The 14,944-nt window shown below is 38.5% G+C and overlaps 1 protein-coding gene across 4 annotated transcripts in view; it reads left to right on the forward strand.

The window, feature by feature from the left end:
* The first annotated feature begins 29 nt into the window (after window positions 1-29).
* The window catches only part of ACAD11 (acyl-CoA dehydrogenase family member 11), a 76,790-nt gene continuing 61,875 nt past the window's right edge, over window positions 30-14,944 (forward strand). For 2 of the 4 annotated variants that reach the window (XR_005218111.1, XR_005218112.1), the window contains exons 1-4: window positions 30-676; window positions 4,345-4,444; window positions 13,733-13,858; window positions 14,480-14,641. Coding sequence is in view for 2 of the 4 variants with exons in the window: in XM_037844771.1 (XP_037700699.1) it covers window positions 528-676; window positions 4,345-4,444; window positions 13,733-13,858; window positions 14,480-14,641 (537 nt within the window). In the remaining 2 variants the exon portion in view is untranslated. The remainder of the gene's footprint in view (window positions 677-4,344; window positions 4,445-13,732; window positions 13,859-14,479; window positions 14,642-14,944) is intronic. The other 2 variants (XM_037844771.1, XM_037844776.1) reach the window with 2 other exon arrangements.

Below are 14,944 nucleotides of genomic sequence, written 5' to 3' on the forward strand. Positions count from 1 at the left end.
ACCAAGACGCAGCAGAGCTGGTGGCCTGCGGTACTATCTCTAACAGGACGGCATGGAGAAACACCAGAATCTTTTATTCCTGGGCTAGTAGGTTCTGACGAGCTCTTTTCCTAACCGGACCCTATAGGAGCTTCCGTCTGCCAGTGTATTAAATTTGGGAATGGAAGAGGCCTCTAAGTTCTTATTCCCTCTTAGTGTTGACCGAAACTTTGCTTTCTTAAAAACTGAGCCCTCCAACTCTGAGGCTGACTGAAAAAGTCTTAAAACTGAACACAACCAAAACTTCTGACATTTCCCCATGGAACCGAACTCATCGGTGTGTGTGTGATTGGCTAGAGCTACCCGCCCGCCTCGACCCAGCCCTCGGCCGGCCCCGGCTTTGACCCCACCCGCCACTCCCTCCTCCGCCACTTCTCCCGCCCCGTCCAGACTTCGCCACCCGGTGTCGTGTCTAGTAGCGCTCCGGGAACTGAAGGGAGTTGACTTTCGGGACCTGAGGCGTTCTGCGGTCTGCTGCGGTGAAGATCATGGAGGTCGGGGCTTCTGGCGAACCTGAGACGGTCGAAGTGCTGCCCCAGCACAAGTTCGACCACACGTCCCTGGAGGACTACCTGCGCCAGCACCTGCCCGGTTTTGAGGCCGAACCTGAAACCACAATGACCGTTGTCCAATACAGGTATCGACGCCGGCCTTCGCCCGCGGCAGAAACGAATCTGTACATTGTGATTTTCTAGTTTTGACAAGGATAGTTCCTAATTTCCCCCATTCTGATTTCTTTTCCTGAAATGACGCACTCTGCAAGCCGGTCCTCTGCAGTCATTCGGGACGTTCCCTATTCGCGGGCAATATTGGAAGCCCGATAACATTCGCGATTCCACTGCGAAGGAATCTTTATTAAAGGATGGAATTGTATGCTTCGAGGGTTCACTGAGGAGTTAAGACTGGAACCTTTGTGGGAAATGCAGAGGCCTTCCTTCATCTTTTGTACTGTAACCAGTACAAAACGATCAGATCGTTTTTCTGAGAAGCTGTTGTAATTCGGTTATAACTGGCCATTTTCCGGGAGACTGAGAGAATGGCTGGGAGATACGAATTCTAATCCTAGCTCTTCCACTTTGGGAGTCAGGTTTTTTTGAATGAGGGGATGGAACTGAATGAGACGATCCTCAGAGTACCGTTTCCCACTATGAACTTGGCTCTGTTCTGATGTTTTATAATAGAAAATAAATCTTTATTCTCAAGAATAGTATTTTGGTAAACTGTACTAGAGAGCTCTGGCTCGGGAGACAGAAAACTGGATCTGCTGTTTACTGAATGGAAGTTTATGTTACATAAGTTCTCTGGGAATTAGTTTCCTAAACTGCTATACCAACCCTTTCTAGTTAGTACTGATGACAAAATGGAGTAATAGAATGAAAGGTCATTTTCATAAAACAAGTCAAAGTTCAAACTCCAACTGTTCCACTTGCTGTGGTACGCTGGATAGGTTATGTAACTCTTTGAGCATCAAGCCTCACTTTGGTAAAATAATATTTATATCCCTCCTAGGTTTGTTGGAAAGCCATGTAACTGAAAGACACTTAATTCTGAATTAACTTGGATGCTATATAAACCAGAATCATTCTGGATAAATGAAATTAGCTGTGGCATAAATATTGCTTCCAGAAATGTTATGTAAGCTTAATTTAATATATATATGTATAGAACTATGTATCCCACAGAGAATATATATTCATTTTTTGGACCAATGAAAAAGTTTATAAAAATTGAAGACATGCTAGGCCACAAAGGAAGTCTCAAAAATCATCCTTGCCTACACCTGGTGGTGTCAGTGTTTTTCATTTTAGCTGTTTAGTGGATACTGATTGTGGGATCTCACATCCCACAATCAGTTTTATCAGCACACCTTGCTGGCTTTACCTTCACTGTACGTGCAGAATGGGATCACTTCTCACCACCTTCACTGCTATAGCTGTGGGCAAAGCCACCATTCTCTTAGGCATATTACTGCTGTATTCTCCTAATCGGCTTTCCTGCTTTTGCCCTTGCCCCCTTCAATCTCTTCTGGACCCAGCAGTGAAAAAGATATTGTTAAAATGTATCAAGTCATGTCATTCCTGTGCTCAAAATTCTCCAAAGACTCTGTCTTAGTTTGCCAGAGCTGCCAAGACAAATACCACATGCTGGTTAGCTTAAACAATAGGAATTTATTGTCTCACAGTTTTGGAGGCTACATGTCCAAATCACATGGTCTGTATCCAAAAACCTTGCTTTCTCCTAGAGTCTGTAGTATTCTGGGGTCGACTTGCCAGTTACCCTTGGGGTTCCTTGCTTGTAGATAAATCTCTGTCTCCATCACATGGTAATCTCTCTCTTCCAGCTGTATCTCCATGTCTAATTTCCTTTGCTTATAGGGACATCAGCCATATGGAATTAAGGCCCACCCTTGTTCACACCTTAAGTAACATTCGAAGATTCTATTTACAAATGGGTTCACATCCACAGAACTAGGGGTTAGTACTTGAACATGTTTTTGTGGAGAACATGATTCAATCTCCACAACTGCTTATCTCACTGAGAGTAAAAGCCTAAATCTGTAAGGGGCTTGCAAGGTTCTTTGTGATCTGCCTAGTCGCCCCCACCCTGTCATTTCTTTGTGTCCTTTACTCATTTTGCTTCAGGCACATTGGCTTCTGTGCTCTTCCTTGAAGATGCCTGGCATGTCCAGGGCCTTTGCTCACACTATTGCTTTTGCCTGAGGTACTCTTCCTCCACATGTCCATGGATTTCTCCCTTAGCTTCTTCAGGACTTCACTCAAATGTCACCTCCTCAGTGAGGCCTTTCCTGACTACTATCATAAAATTCCCACTTTCCTACCTCACTTTTCCTCTATAGCATTATCATCAACTAACCTACTATATATTCTACTTTATGTTTTAAATTTATTTTAAATTTGTTGTCTGATTCCTACAAGTAGGATAAAGATTTTTGTTACCTCTCCCTCCACCTCCCCCTATTCCCAGGACTCAGGAGAGTGCTTTGCACATGGTATGTACACAGTAAATACTGACTAATTACTCCCTTATTACAGATGAAAAGTCTGATGTCAGAGCTGATATTTTATGAAACTCCATCTCTGCAAGCTTGTAGTTTATATACATCACCAGGTTATGTTTAAGACTTCTCTCATTCTACTGTGGTCCCTTCCTTCTGAAAATTTAACTCTTTCTTCAACTTTGGAAATTTTTCTTTGTAATTAAAAAAAATTTTTTTCCTACCTTAGGTTCTGTGTCCACCTTTCTTGGAACTTATGATGGATGGATGTTGGGACTTTTGGATCTCTCTCTTACCTTTTCTCTCATACTTTTCATCTTTTGGCCTTCTGCTTTGTGTTTTTTGGAAACTTCCTCAGCTGGTATTTTACCTCATTCTCTGATCTTAAGTTGTGTTTATTGTGCTCTTTAGCTCTTCTGTTGATTTGAGGGTGAGGATAAATTGTTTTGCCAGTTTGGTTTTTTCCCCCAGGAACTCAAATTCTTTCTTCTTATGGCTTATGGTTTGTTTATTTTTATTGATGCAATTCCCCCTTAAATCTCCCAGAGAATATTAATCATGCTCACTTCAGATTTCACTTTCCTCTATTACCTGTTACCTCAGGGATTAATTCTTCTGTTTATTTACTTTAGGGCTTCTCTTTCTTGCTGTTGGAGTCATGAAAAAGTTTATAAAAATTGAAGACATGTTAGGCCACAAATGGATGATTCTGACTAGCTTTGGTAGCTGGAGTATATTTCCTTAGTCCACTTGGGAATTTCTCTTCACCTGGTAGAGAAAGCTGGGCACTGCTGTACTTCCCTGGCCCAAATACCCACTCTGGGATCTTGCTTATCAGAACTCCCACTGTAGACAGGTATACTAGAGTCTAGCCTTGACAACACTTTGGGGGGTTATCTGCTCCAAGAGCAGAGGAGGAAGCACTAACCCAGCTGTTCCAGCAAACTTTAGTTAATTTTTTGACTAATCACCTACGATCGCATCTCCCATCCTTTGTTTCCTTGGATCTAGGCATTATTCTAGGGACATTTCTGACAAAACTTGTTTTGTGGGTTATGAGGGTCCTCTCTTCTACCTGTATGGGTTATAGATTCTCTAGCTGCCAGTATGTTGCTACTTGCTTTAATATCATCCAGAAACTCCTCTAGGGAGGGGCTAGTAGCACCCCTCTTGACTTTCCAGCATTGAGATGGATATTTTCATTTCACATTTCTTCTGACATTTCAGTAGGATTTGGGGAAGAAGGAAAATATATCTTTGTAATTGACCTTTTCTCTACTCTTATCTAGATCAGGACAGTCCAATCCAACCTTTCATCTCCAGAAGGGCTCTCAAGCATATGTACTCAGAAAAAAACCACCGGGTCCACTTCTTCCTAAAGCACACAAGGTATGGTATATAGATGAAGATGCAGTGATAAATTCTTTGGTGTCAAATAAATACTTTTTTCTAATTTTTAAATATTTTTTCTTAGAGAAGTTGTAGGTTTACAGAAAAATCATGTAAAAAATACAGCATTCCCATACACCCAACCTCTCCATTATTAACACTCTGCATTAGTGTGGTACATTTGTTATAATTCATGAAAAAATTTAAATTTGTACTATTAACTGTATTCTGTCATTTACAGTAGGGTTCTCTGTGTTGTACAGTCCTCTGTTTTATCTTTGAATTTTTATTCTAGGAACCTGAATTCTATGGCCTGAATTCCCCTTTTAACCACATTCACATACATAATTCAGTGCTGTTGTTTATACTCAGTGTTGTGCTACCATCACCACATCTATTTCTAAAATGTTACAATCAAACCAAATAGAAATTCTGTACAAATTGAGCATTAACTCCCCGTTCCCTCCCCGAACCCAGCCCATGTAACCCATATTCTAGATTCTAACTCCATGAGTTTGCTTATTCTAATTATTTCATGTAAGTGAGATCAAACAATATTTGTCCTTTTGTGTTTGGCTTATTTCACTTAATCTAATGTCTTCAAGGTTCATCCATGTTGTCCCATAAACCAGAACTTCATTCCTTTTTAATGCTGAATCATTTTCCACTGTATACATATACCACATTTTGATTATCCATTCATTGGTTGGTGGGCACTTGGGTTGCTTCCATCTTTTGGCAATTTTGAATAACGCCACTGTGAACATTGTTGTGCAAACATCTGTTCAAGTTTCTGCTTTCAAATATGTTAGGTATATACCAAGTAGAGGGAATGCCAGATCATATGGTAATCCTATACTTAGCTTCCTGAGGGACTTCCAAACTGTCTTCCATAGCAGCGGCACCATTTTACATTCACATTAGCAATACATGAGTGTTCCTATTTTTCCTCACCCTCTCAAACACTTGTAATTTTCTGGGTGTTTTTCATTATAGCCATTCTAGTGGGGTTGAAATGATATCTCATGGCTTTGATTTGCATTTCCTTCATAGCTATGATGTTGACATCTTTTCATGTGCTTTTTAGTCATTTGTATATCCTCTTTGGAGAAATGTCTATTCAAGTCTTTGCCGATTTTTTTCAATTGGGTTGCTTATCTTTTTATGTTGAGCTGTGGGATTTCTTTATATATTCTGGATATTAATCCCTTGTTGGATATGGAAAAATATTTCCAAAAATTGTCTACCATTGCGGTGGGTTAGCTTTTAATTTTTGTGATAGAGTCCTTTGATGCACAAAAGATTTTAATTTTGATGAGGTCCCATTTATCTATTTTTTCTTTTGTTGCTAGTGCTTTGGGTGTAAAATCTAAGAAACCATTGCCTAACATGAGATCCTGAAGATGCTTCCCTACATTTTCTTCTAGGAGTTCTGTAGGCCTGATTTATATTTAAGTCTTTGATCCATTTTGAGTTAATTTCTGTATGTGTTGCAAGGTAGGGGTCCTCTTTCATTCTTTTAATATAGATATCCAATTCTCCCAGCACCATTTGTTGAAGAGACTATTCTTTCCTAATTGAGTGAACTTGGCAATCTTGTCAAAAATCAATTGATCATAGATGTAAGATTCTATTTCAGAACTCTCAATTCAATTTCTTTGGTCTCTCTATATATCTCTCCTTACGCTAATACCATGCTGTTTTGACCATTGTAGCTTTGTAATAAACTTTAAAGTCAGGAAGTGTGAGTCCTCCCACTTCGGTCTTCTTTTTCAAGATGGGTTTGGGTATACAAGCCCCCTTACCCTTCCATATAAATTTGATAATAGGCTTTTCCATTTCTGTAAAGTAGGCTGTTGGAATTTCGATTGGGATTGCATTGAATCTGTAAATCATTTTGGATAGAATAGATACCTGAACAATATTTAGTCTTCCAATCCATGAGCATGGAATGTCCTTTCATTTATTTAGATCTTTGATTTCCTTTGGCAAGGTTTTGTAGTTTTCCATGTATTAGTCCTTTAAATTCTTGGTTAAATTTATTCATGGATATTTGATTATTTTGGTTGCTATTGTAAATGGAATTTTTTTTCTTGATTTCCTCCTCAGATTGCTCATTGCTAGTATATAGAAACAATTACTGATTTTTGCCTGTTGATCTTGTACAGGACCACTTTGCTGAATTCCTTTATTAGCTGTAGTATCTTTGTTGTAGATATTTTTGGAACTTTCTATATACAGGATTATGTATCTGCCAATAGGGAAAGTTTTAACTTCTTCCTTTGCAATTTGGATGCATTTTAATTCTTTTTCTTATGTAACTTCTCTGGCTAGAACTTCCAGTACAATGTTGAATAACAGTGGTGACAGTGGCATCCTTGTCTTGTTCCAGATCTTAGAGGGAAAGCTTTCAGACTTTCACCACTGAGTATGATGTTAGCTGTGAATTTTTCATATATGCCTTTTATCATGTTAAGTGAGTTTCCATTTATTCCTATTGTTCTAAATGTTTTTATCAAGAAAGGATGCTGGATTTTGTCAAATGCCTTTTCTGCACCAATTGAGAAGAACATGTGCTTTTTTCCCTTTTTTTTTAATGTGGTGTATTAACATTAATAGATTTTCTTACATTGAACCACTCTTGCATATCTGAGATAAAACCCACTAGATCAAGGTGTATAATTCTTTTAATTTGCTAGTATTTTTGTTGAGGATTTTTGTATCTATATTCATAAAAGAAATTGATCTATAATTTTTTTGTAGTATCTTTATCTGGCTTTGGTATTAGGGTTATGTTGACCTCATAGAATGAGTAAGGTAGTGTTCTATCCTGTTCAGTTTTTTGGAAGAGTTTGAAAAGGATTGGTATTGATTCTTCTTGGAATGTCTAGTAGAATTCATCTGTGAAGCCATCTGATACTGGGCTTTTCTTTGTCAGGATTTTTTGATGACTGATTCAATCTCTTTACTTGTTATTGGTGTTTACTCTATTTCTTCTGGAGTCAGTGTAGGTTGTTCATTGTGTTTCTATGAATTTGTCCATTTCATCTAGATTTCTTGATTTGTTGGCATACAGTTGTTTGTAGTATCCTTATATGATCCTTTTTATTTCTGTGTGGTGAGTAGTCATGTCTCCCCTCTCATTTCTGATTTTATGTATTTGCATCTTCTCTATTTTTTTCTTTGTCAGTCTTGGTAATGGTTTGTTAATTTTATTGATCTTTTCAAAGAACCAACTTCTGACTTTGTTAATGCTCTCTATTGTTTTTTAATTCTCTATTTCATTGATTTCTGCCCTCATTTTTGTTATTTCTTTTCTTTGGCTTGCTCTGGAGTTAGTTTGCTGTTCTTCTTCTAGTTCCTCTAGCGTGCAGTTAGGTCTTTGATTTTAGATCTTGCTTCTTTATTCATGTAAGCATTGAAGGATAAAAATTTCCCTTTCAGAACTGCACTATATCACTTAAGTTTTGATATGTTGTGTTCTCATTTTCATTTGTCTCAAGGTATTTACTAATTTCCCTTGTAATTTCTTCTTTGATCCATTGATTGTTTAATAGTGTGTCACTTAACCTCTCTATATTTGTGGATTTTCCAGTTCTCTGCCTGTTACTAATTTCTGGCTTCATTCCATTATGGTCAGAGAAGATGCTTTATATAATTTCAATCTTTTAAAATTTATTGAGACTTGTTTTGAGACCCAACATGTGGTCTATCCTGGAGAACATTCCATGTGCATTTGGGAAGAATGTATATTGTGCTGTTTTGGAATGCAATATTCTATATATGTCTGTTAGGTCTAGTTCATTTATCATATTATTCAAGTTCTTTGCTTCCTTACTTATCCTCTGTCTAGATGTTCTATCTATTGATGAGAATGGTGTATTGAAGTCTCCATCAATTATTGTATTGGTGCCTATTTCTCCCTTCAGTTTTTCCAGTGTTTGCCTCATGTATTTTGGGGCTCCGTGGTTAGGTGCATAAATATTTATGATTGTTATTTCTTCTTGGGGTGTTGACCCTTTTTTTAGCATATAGTGTGTTTTTGTCTCTCATAACAGCTTTTGATTTAAAGTCTGTATTTATGATATTAGTATAGCTACCCCAGTTCTTTTTTGGTTACTATTTTCATAGAATGTCTTTTGCATCCTATTACTTTCAGCCTATTTGCTTCCTTGGGTCTAAGGTGAGTCTTTAGTAAAGAACAAATAGTTGGATCATGCTTTTTTAATCCATCCTGCCAATCTGTTTCTTTTGATTGGAGAGTTTAATCCGTTAACATTCAGTGTTATTACTGTCAAGGCAGTACTTAACTTCAGCCATTTTATTCTTTGGCCATATCTTTATATGTCATATCCTTTGTCTCTTTTTCCTTTATTGCAACCTCTTTTCTGTATAGTTGATCTTTTGTGATATATCTGTCTGATCACATTCTCATTTCTGTTTCTGTATATTTTTAAAATACCTCTTTGTTGTTACCCTGGAGTTTGTATTACTCAACCTTGTATGTGAAGAATTGCCTTTCTCTTACTGCTTTCAGAATTTTCTCTTTATATTTGGCGTTTGACATTCTGATTAGTATGTGTCTCACAGTAAGTCAGTTAGGGTTTATTCTGTTTGGAGTATGTTGTGCTTCTTGGACATGTATATTTATGCCTTTCATAAGAGTTGGGAAATTTTCTGTCGTTATTTCCTCAAATATTCTCCGTACCTCTTTTTCTTTCTCTTCTCCTTCTGGGACACTCATGATGTATATGTTTGTATGCTTCACGCTGTCACTCAAGTCCCTGAGACCCTGCTCAATTTATTTTTCTGCTCTTTTCTCTATCTGTTCTTCTGTCTGTATGATTTCAATTGTCCTTTCTTCTAGTTTGCTGATTCTTTCTTCTGCCTGTTCAAATATGCTGTTGTATGCCTCTAGTGTATATTTAATCTCCATTGTTGTGTCTTTCTTTTCTTTAATTTCTATTATGTTTCTTTTTAAAGTTTCAAATTCTTCTTTATGCTCACATACTGTCTTCTTAATATCCTTTACCTCTCTATATCCTTCATCCCCTTGAATTGATTTAGGAGGTTTGTTTGAACCTTCACTGATTATCTCCAAATTCTGCATCTCCTCTAAAGTTTTTATTGATTCTCTTGATGAACCATATCTTCCTGTTTCTTAGTTTGCCTTGTAATTTTTTGCTAATGTCTGGGCATCTGATTATTGTGATGAGTTAATTCTGAAGGTCAGTTTCTCCCTGTTGTCTAGGGTTTTATTGTTGATTGGCTTTATGTTAAGGCATACATATGATTAGAATAAACTATTGTTTCTTCCCAAGGATCACTATCCTACCCCAGAGATTAGGTCTGGAAATGGAAATTCCTTCAAAGGTAGCATCCATACAGTTTCCTAAGGATCCTAAGTTTCCTAAGTCTTCTATTTATCACAACTCTATTAATAAATATTAAGATATATTATTCTAGGGTGTTCTAGTTTGCTAATACTGCAGAATGCAAAACACCAGAGATGGATTGGCTTTTATAAAAAGGGGGTTTATTTGGCTACACAGTTACAGTCTTAAGGCCATAAAGTGTCCAAGGTAACACATCAGTAATCGGGTACCTTCACTGGAGGATGGCCAATGGCATCCGGAAAACCTCTGTTAGCTGGGAAGGCATGTGTCTGGCATCTGCTCCAAAGTTCTGGTTTCAAAATGGCTTTCTCCCAGGACGTTCCTCTCTAGCAAGCTTGCTCCTCTTCAGAACGTCACTCACAGCTGCACTAAGTCCCTTTTCTTTGAGTCAGCTCATTTATATGGCTCCACTGATCAAGGCCCACCCTGAATGGGTAGGGCCATGCCTCCATGGAAATATCCCATCAGTTATCATCTACAGTTGGGTGGGGCACATCTCCATGCAGACAACCTAATCCAAACGTTCCAACTTAATCCCCACTATTATGTCTGCCCCACAAGATTGCATCAAAGAATATGGCTTTTTCTGGGGGAAATAATACATTCAAACCAGCACATTCCACCCCCTGGACCCCAGAAAAACATATTCTTTCCAAATACAAAATACATTCATCCCACAATACCACAGAAACTTAAATCATTTCAGTAACAATAGTTAAGTACAACATCCCATCAAAATCAAATATAGGCGTGGTCAGTCCTAAGGCATACTTTTCCTTTAGCTTTGGATCTGTGGACTTAGAACAAGTTATATGCTTCCAATATACAAAGGAGGGACATTCCTAGGATAAACATTCCCATTGCCATAAGGAGAAAGAGTAAGGAAAACAGGGTTAACAGGACCAAAACAGTTCCTAAAACCTGCAGGACAAACTCCATTAGATTTCAAAGTCTGAGAGTCATTAACAGAACGATGTTGCATCCTTGGGGCTTGAGAGAGTGGGAGTCTAACCCTCCCTAAGGGTCTTTGTGGCAGCCCTTTCCTCTCCAAACACTTGGGTGAGTGCTCCAACATATCCACACATTGGGGAGACCACCTTCTCTGCCCCACCCTCCTCAAACATCGGGGCAGCTCCCGGATTCCCTTCCATCTCGAGGGCACATGCTCAACCCCTTCAGAACAGTGTGGTGGCAGCCAGGCTCTCCCCAATTCCCTGGGAATGTGTTCCACCCTCTTTGGAACCTCAGGTGGCAAAACTCTCCCAGAGCATCAAGGTGGAATGCCCACCGTCGACCTCTGGGGCAAACTCACCCTTTCCATGCGTGTGGGCCACTCCACTCTCCCAGCCCAAGGCCTCTTGACTCCAGACATCAACCTCCATGGCTCTGTCTTTGATGAAATTTTTCCTTCAGTTTGTTCCTTGTCTGTCTTCTCCAGTCTGGACCAGCAGTGGCTCTGTCTGTAAAGATCTCGCAAAAATTCTGTTGGCTTCGCATGAAGCATGCAGAGGTCAAAGCCATCAGACAATAGGACTTTCCACAAATCCTTTCTGGCTAATTCCGTCTCCAATCTTGGCTTGTACTGAAATGGCAGCTGGGTTCCATGTTTGGTTACATCCTCATGTTGGGCTGTAGCTTCTGGGTTTCCACCCCCTGGAAGCTCATAATTTTCCAAGCCATCAGCTTCTGGTTTCTTTGAACCCAAGAGTTCAGTTCTAAGTTTATCTCTCTCTGCTCGCATTTTACTATAAGCTGCAAGAAGAAGCCAGGGTACATCCTCCACATGTAGTCTGGAGATCTCCTCAGCTAAGTATTCCAGGTTCTCGCTTTCAAATTCTTCCTTCCATCCAACACCAGGACTCAATTTTGCCAAATTCTCTGCCACTTTAAAACAAGGATCACCTTTCTTCCAGTTTGCAACAACACATTCATCATTTCTGCTCAAGTCCTCATCAGAAGTATCTTTAGAGTCCGTATTTCCATAAACAGTCTCTTTAAAGCAGTTTAGGCCTTTTCTATCAAGCTCCTCACAATTCTTCCAGAATCTTCCCCTTATCCATTTAAAAAGCCATTCCAACGTGTTTGGTATTTGCAAACTCAGCAGCAAAAGCACCCCACTTCTCTGATACCAAAATCTGTTCTAGTTTGCTAATGCTGCAGAATGCAAAACACCAGAGATGAATTGGCTTATATAAAAAGGCGGTTTATTTGGCTACACAGTTACAGTCTTAAGGCCATAAAGTGTCCAAGGAAACACATCAGTAATCGGGTACCTTCACTGGAGGATGGCCAATGGCGTCCGGAAAACCTCTGTTAGCAGGGAAGGCACGTGTCTGGCTTCTGCTCCAAAGTTCTGGTTTCAAAATGGCTTTCTCCCAGGATGTTCCTCTCTAGCAAGCTTGCTCCTCTTCAGAACGTCACTCACAGCTGCACTGAGTCCCTTTTCTTTGAGTCAGCTCATTTATATGGCTCCACTGATCAAGGCCCACCCTGAATGGGTGGGGCCATGCCTCCATGGAAATATCCCATCAGTTATTATCTACAGTTGGGTGGGGCACATCTCCATGCAAACAACCTAATCCGAACGTTCCAACTTCATCCCCACTATTATGTCTGCCCCATAAGATTGCATCAAAGAATATGGCTTTTTCTGGGGGACATAATACATTCAAACCAGCACATAGGGTAAGTTAGTGAAAAGGGTTTACATTTTCGGTCAACAGACTTAGCTTAAATCTTGGTCCCAGAATTCATTAGTTATGGACCCTGGACTAGTCATATAATCAGTCTGAGCTCAGTTTTCTCATCTGTGAAATGGGGATTGTGGCAGAGGAAAGAAAGAGATAATGTAGAGAACATCCAATTTTCCCTTCAGACTAAGCCCCATACATGATGTTGAGGTCATTGAGATAACGTCTGGCTCTAGTCCTTAGTCTTACAGGCATGGATCTTGGTTTTGTCAGCATATTCAGAAATAACTAGGCTCCTGGGCACATGCGCTAATCAGACTAATTCTAAACTGGTGCACAAACCAGAGTTCTGGTTTTGAAATTTATGAAGTTTACAAAGCTGACTGAACATTTAAATTGCAACAAAAGAGTTCTTATAAAAGGAATCTTTTTACATTAGCACTGCTAAACAGTTCTGTATATCCCTTTCCTGTTTGTGCATCTTCTCTCAAAGTTCAACAATGAATAGTACTCGATGAGAAAACGGCATAGATTGGGAAAATATAAAAATGTTTGGACATTTCAAAAATGAGTTTTGAAACATAATTAATAGGCATTAATATATTTATGATAGCATAAATTTAAGGCCTCCTTAAAGAAGCTGAGGAGAGATCACTTACTCTCTGTGGTTTGGTGACACAGTCTCTAGAAAGGAGCCAGTCTCACCTTAAATGCACTCCAGATGCTGAGGAAGCTTTTACAGCCTTGGGGCTTCCTGTCTTAGCTCTGGCTGACTGTGGCAGAGAATTAGAACAGAGACTTGCCTGAGCCCCTTGGGAAGTATGAGGGAGAAAGAGAGAGTGCCTGAGCAAGCCAGCAAGGAGGGAACTGCTGGGAGCAAAAGGATGTTTTATTATAACATCTGTGAAATTTTGGGAACTGTTGCCTTCACAGTACTAGAGCCCAGGATTAAGCCTCATGCACATGCCATCCTTTTAGCCTAATTAAATTATTGAGGAATCTTGCAAAATCATTGTTTAGAACTGGCCTAACTTGTAACCTTAATGATTAAACTAAGACTACTTTATGAAATTATTACCATTATCCTCTGGATTATTTATTGATAATGTTTTAAAAATTATTTTTAGCTTTAATGTGAACTCACAAGCAGTTATTACATTTCTGTGTTTCTGATTTTTTAAATCATCTATCATACTATTTAGATTGATAGAGAATTTGAAGTCCAGAAAGCCTTGTTTTCAACTGGATTCCCTGTTCCCAAGCCTTTACTATACTGCAGTGATTCTTCTGTCATTGGAACAGAATTTTACGTGATGGAACATGTGCAGGTAAGTTAACACACAATCTTATTTTGTTGTTGCTTTTATTTTTAATTATAAAGTTAGATGTTGTTAAATGGTAGAATTACTTATTCAACATTTTGGTTTCTCAGATGGTTTTGTAGGGGCTTAAACTTTTGTATTAATTTCAGCACACATTGTGGGAGGTTGGAATGGACTAGGAACTAATATAGTAATTAGGGTGTATTGATTTATTCTTGAATTTTCCTTTAGGTGTCAGTAAAGAGCTATATGTAGTGGCAATGACCAAACTATCCTGACGGCAGGGTCAAAAGTCTCCAAATAGAAAATCATGCCACTAAGAACAATAAATTCAAGTTGTTTTTTACATTTTTAAAATGTAATTTTAGAATAGTTTTTGGCTTTTAAGTTCTTCTTGTCATTTCTTTGTATTTTCCCTTTGGAGCGTGTACTCTTATATTAAACATGTTTTAAAAGTGAATCTTTTTCTAGCATATTATACAAAGAATTGGTTTGGGTTAAAGTACTGTTATCCTGATCTTTTTCGGGCCTTCTAAAAAGCAGGGCATGTTGACACAGTGATGAATTATTATGATAATATTTATTATTTTAAAAAATTATCTCTTATTTAATTATCTGTTTCCCTAGGGTCGAATCTTTCGTGATGTCACAATTCCTGGAGTTAGCCCAGCAGAGCGCTCAGCCATGTATGTGGCCATAATAGAAACCTTGGCTCAATTACATTCCTTGAATATACAATCACTGCAGCTGGAAGGATATGGTAAAGGAATGGGGTACTGCAAAAGACAGGTAATACATCCATGGAGAAAGTTCCTTTTCTCAAGTTTCTAGAAATAATATGCATTATTAGTCAAAATAGAAGGCTCCTATATTGTAGAGTTTTCTGAAATGCTGGCTATGGATTTTAATATCTGCCTCTGTAAGACTGACTTGTTTTTAGCATAAAATAAATTTTAAATATTTTTCACATCAAATTTTGTTTAGCAAAAGCTTCTATAACTGACAAAAGAATGCAAATCAAAAGCTGTTTTATAATTAAGGGACACTTCACTTAAGTTACCCATGACTTTTCTATCCAATTTTCCCTTTTCA

This window comes from Choloepus didactylus, chromosome 1 (assembly GCF_015220235.1).
Source record: "Choloepus didactylus isolate mChoDid1 chromosome 1, mChoDid1.pri, whole genome shotgun sequence".
In the NCBI taxonomy this organism is placed as follows: Eukaryota; Metazoa; Chordata; class Mammalia; order Pilosa; family Megalonychidae; genus Choloepus; species Choloepus didactylus.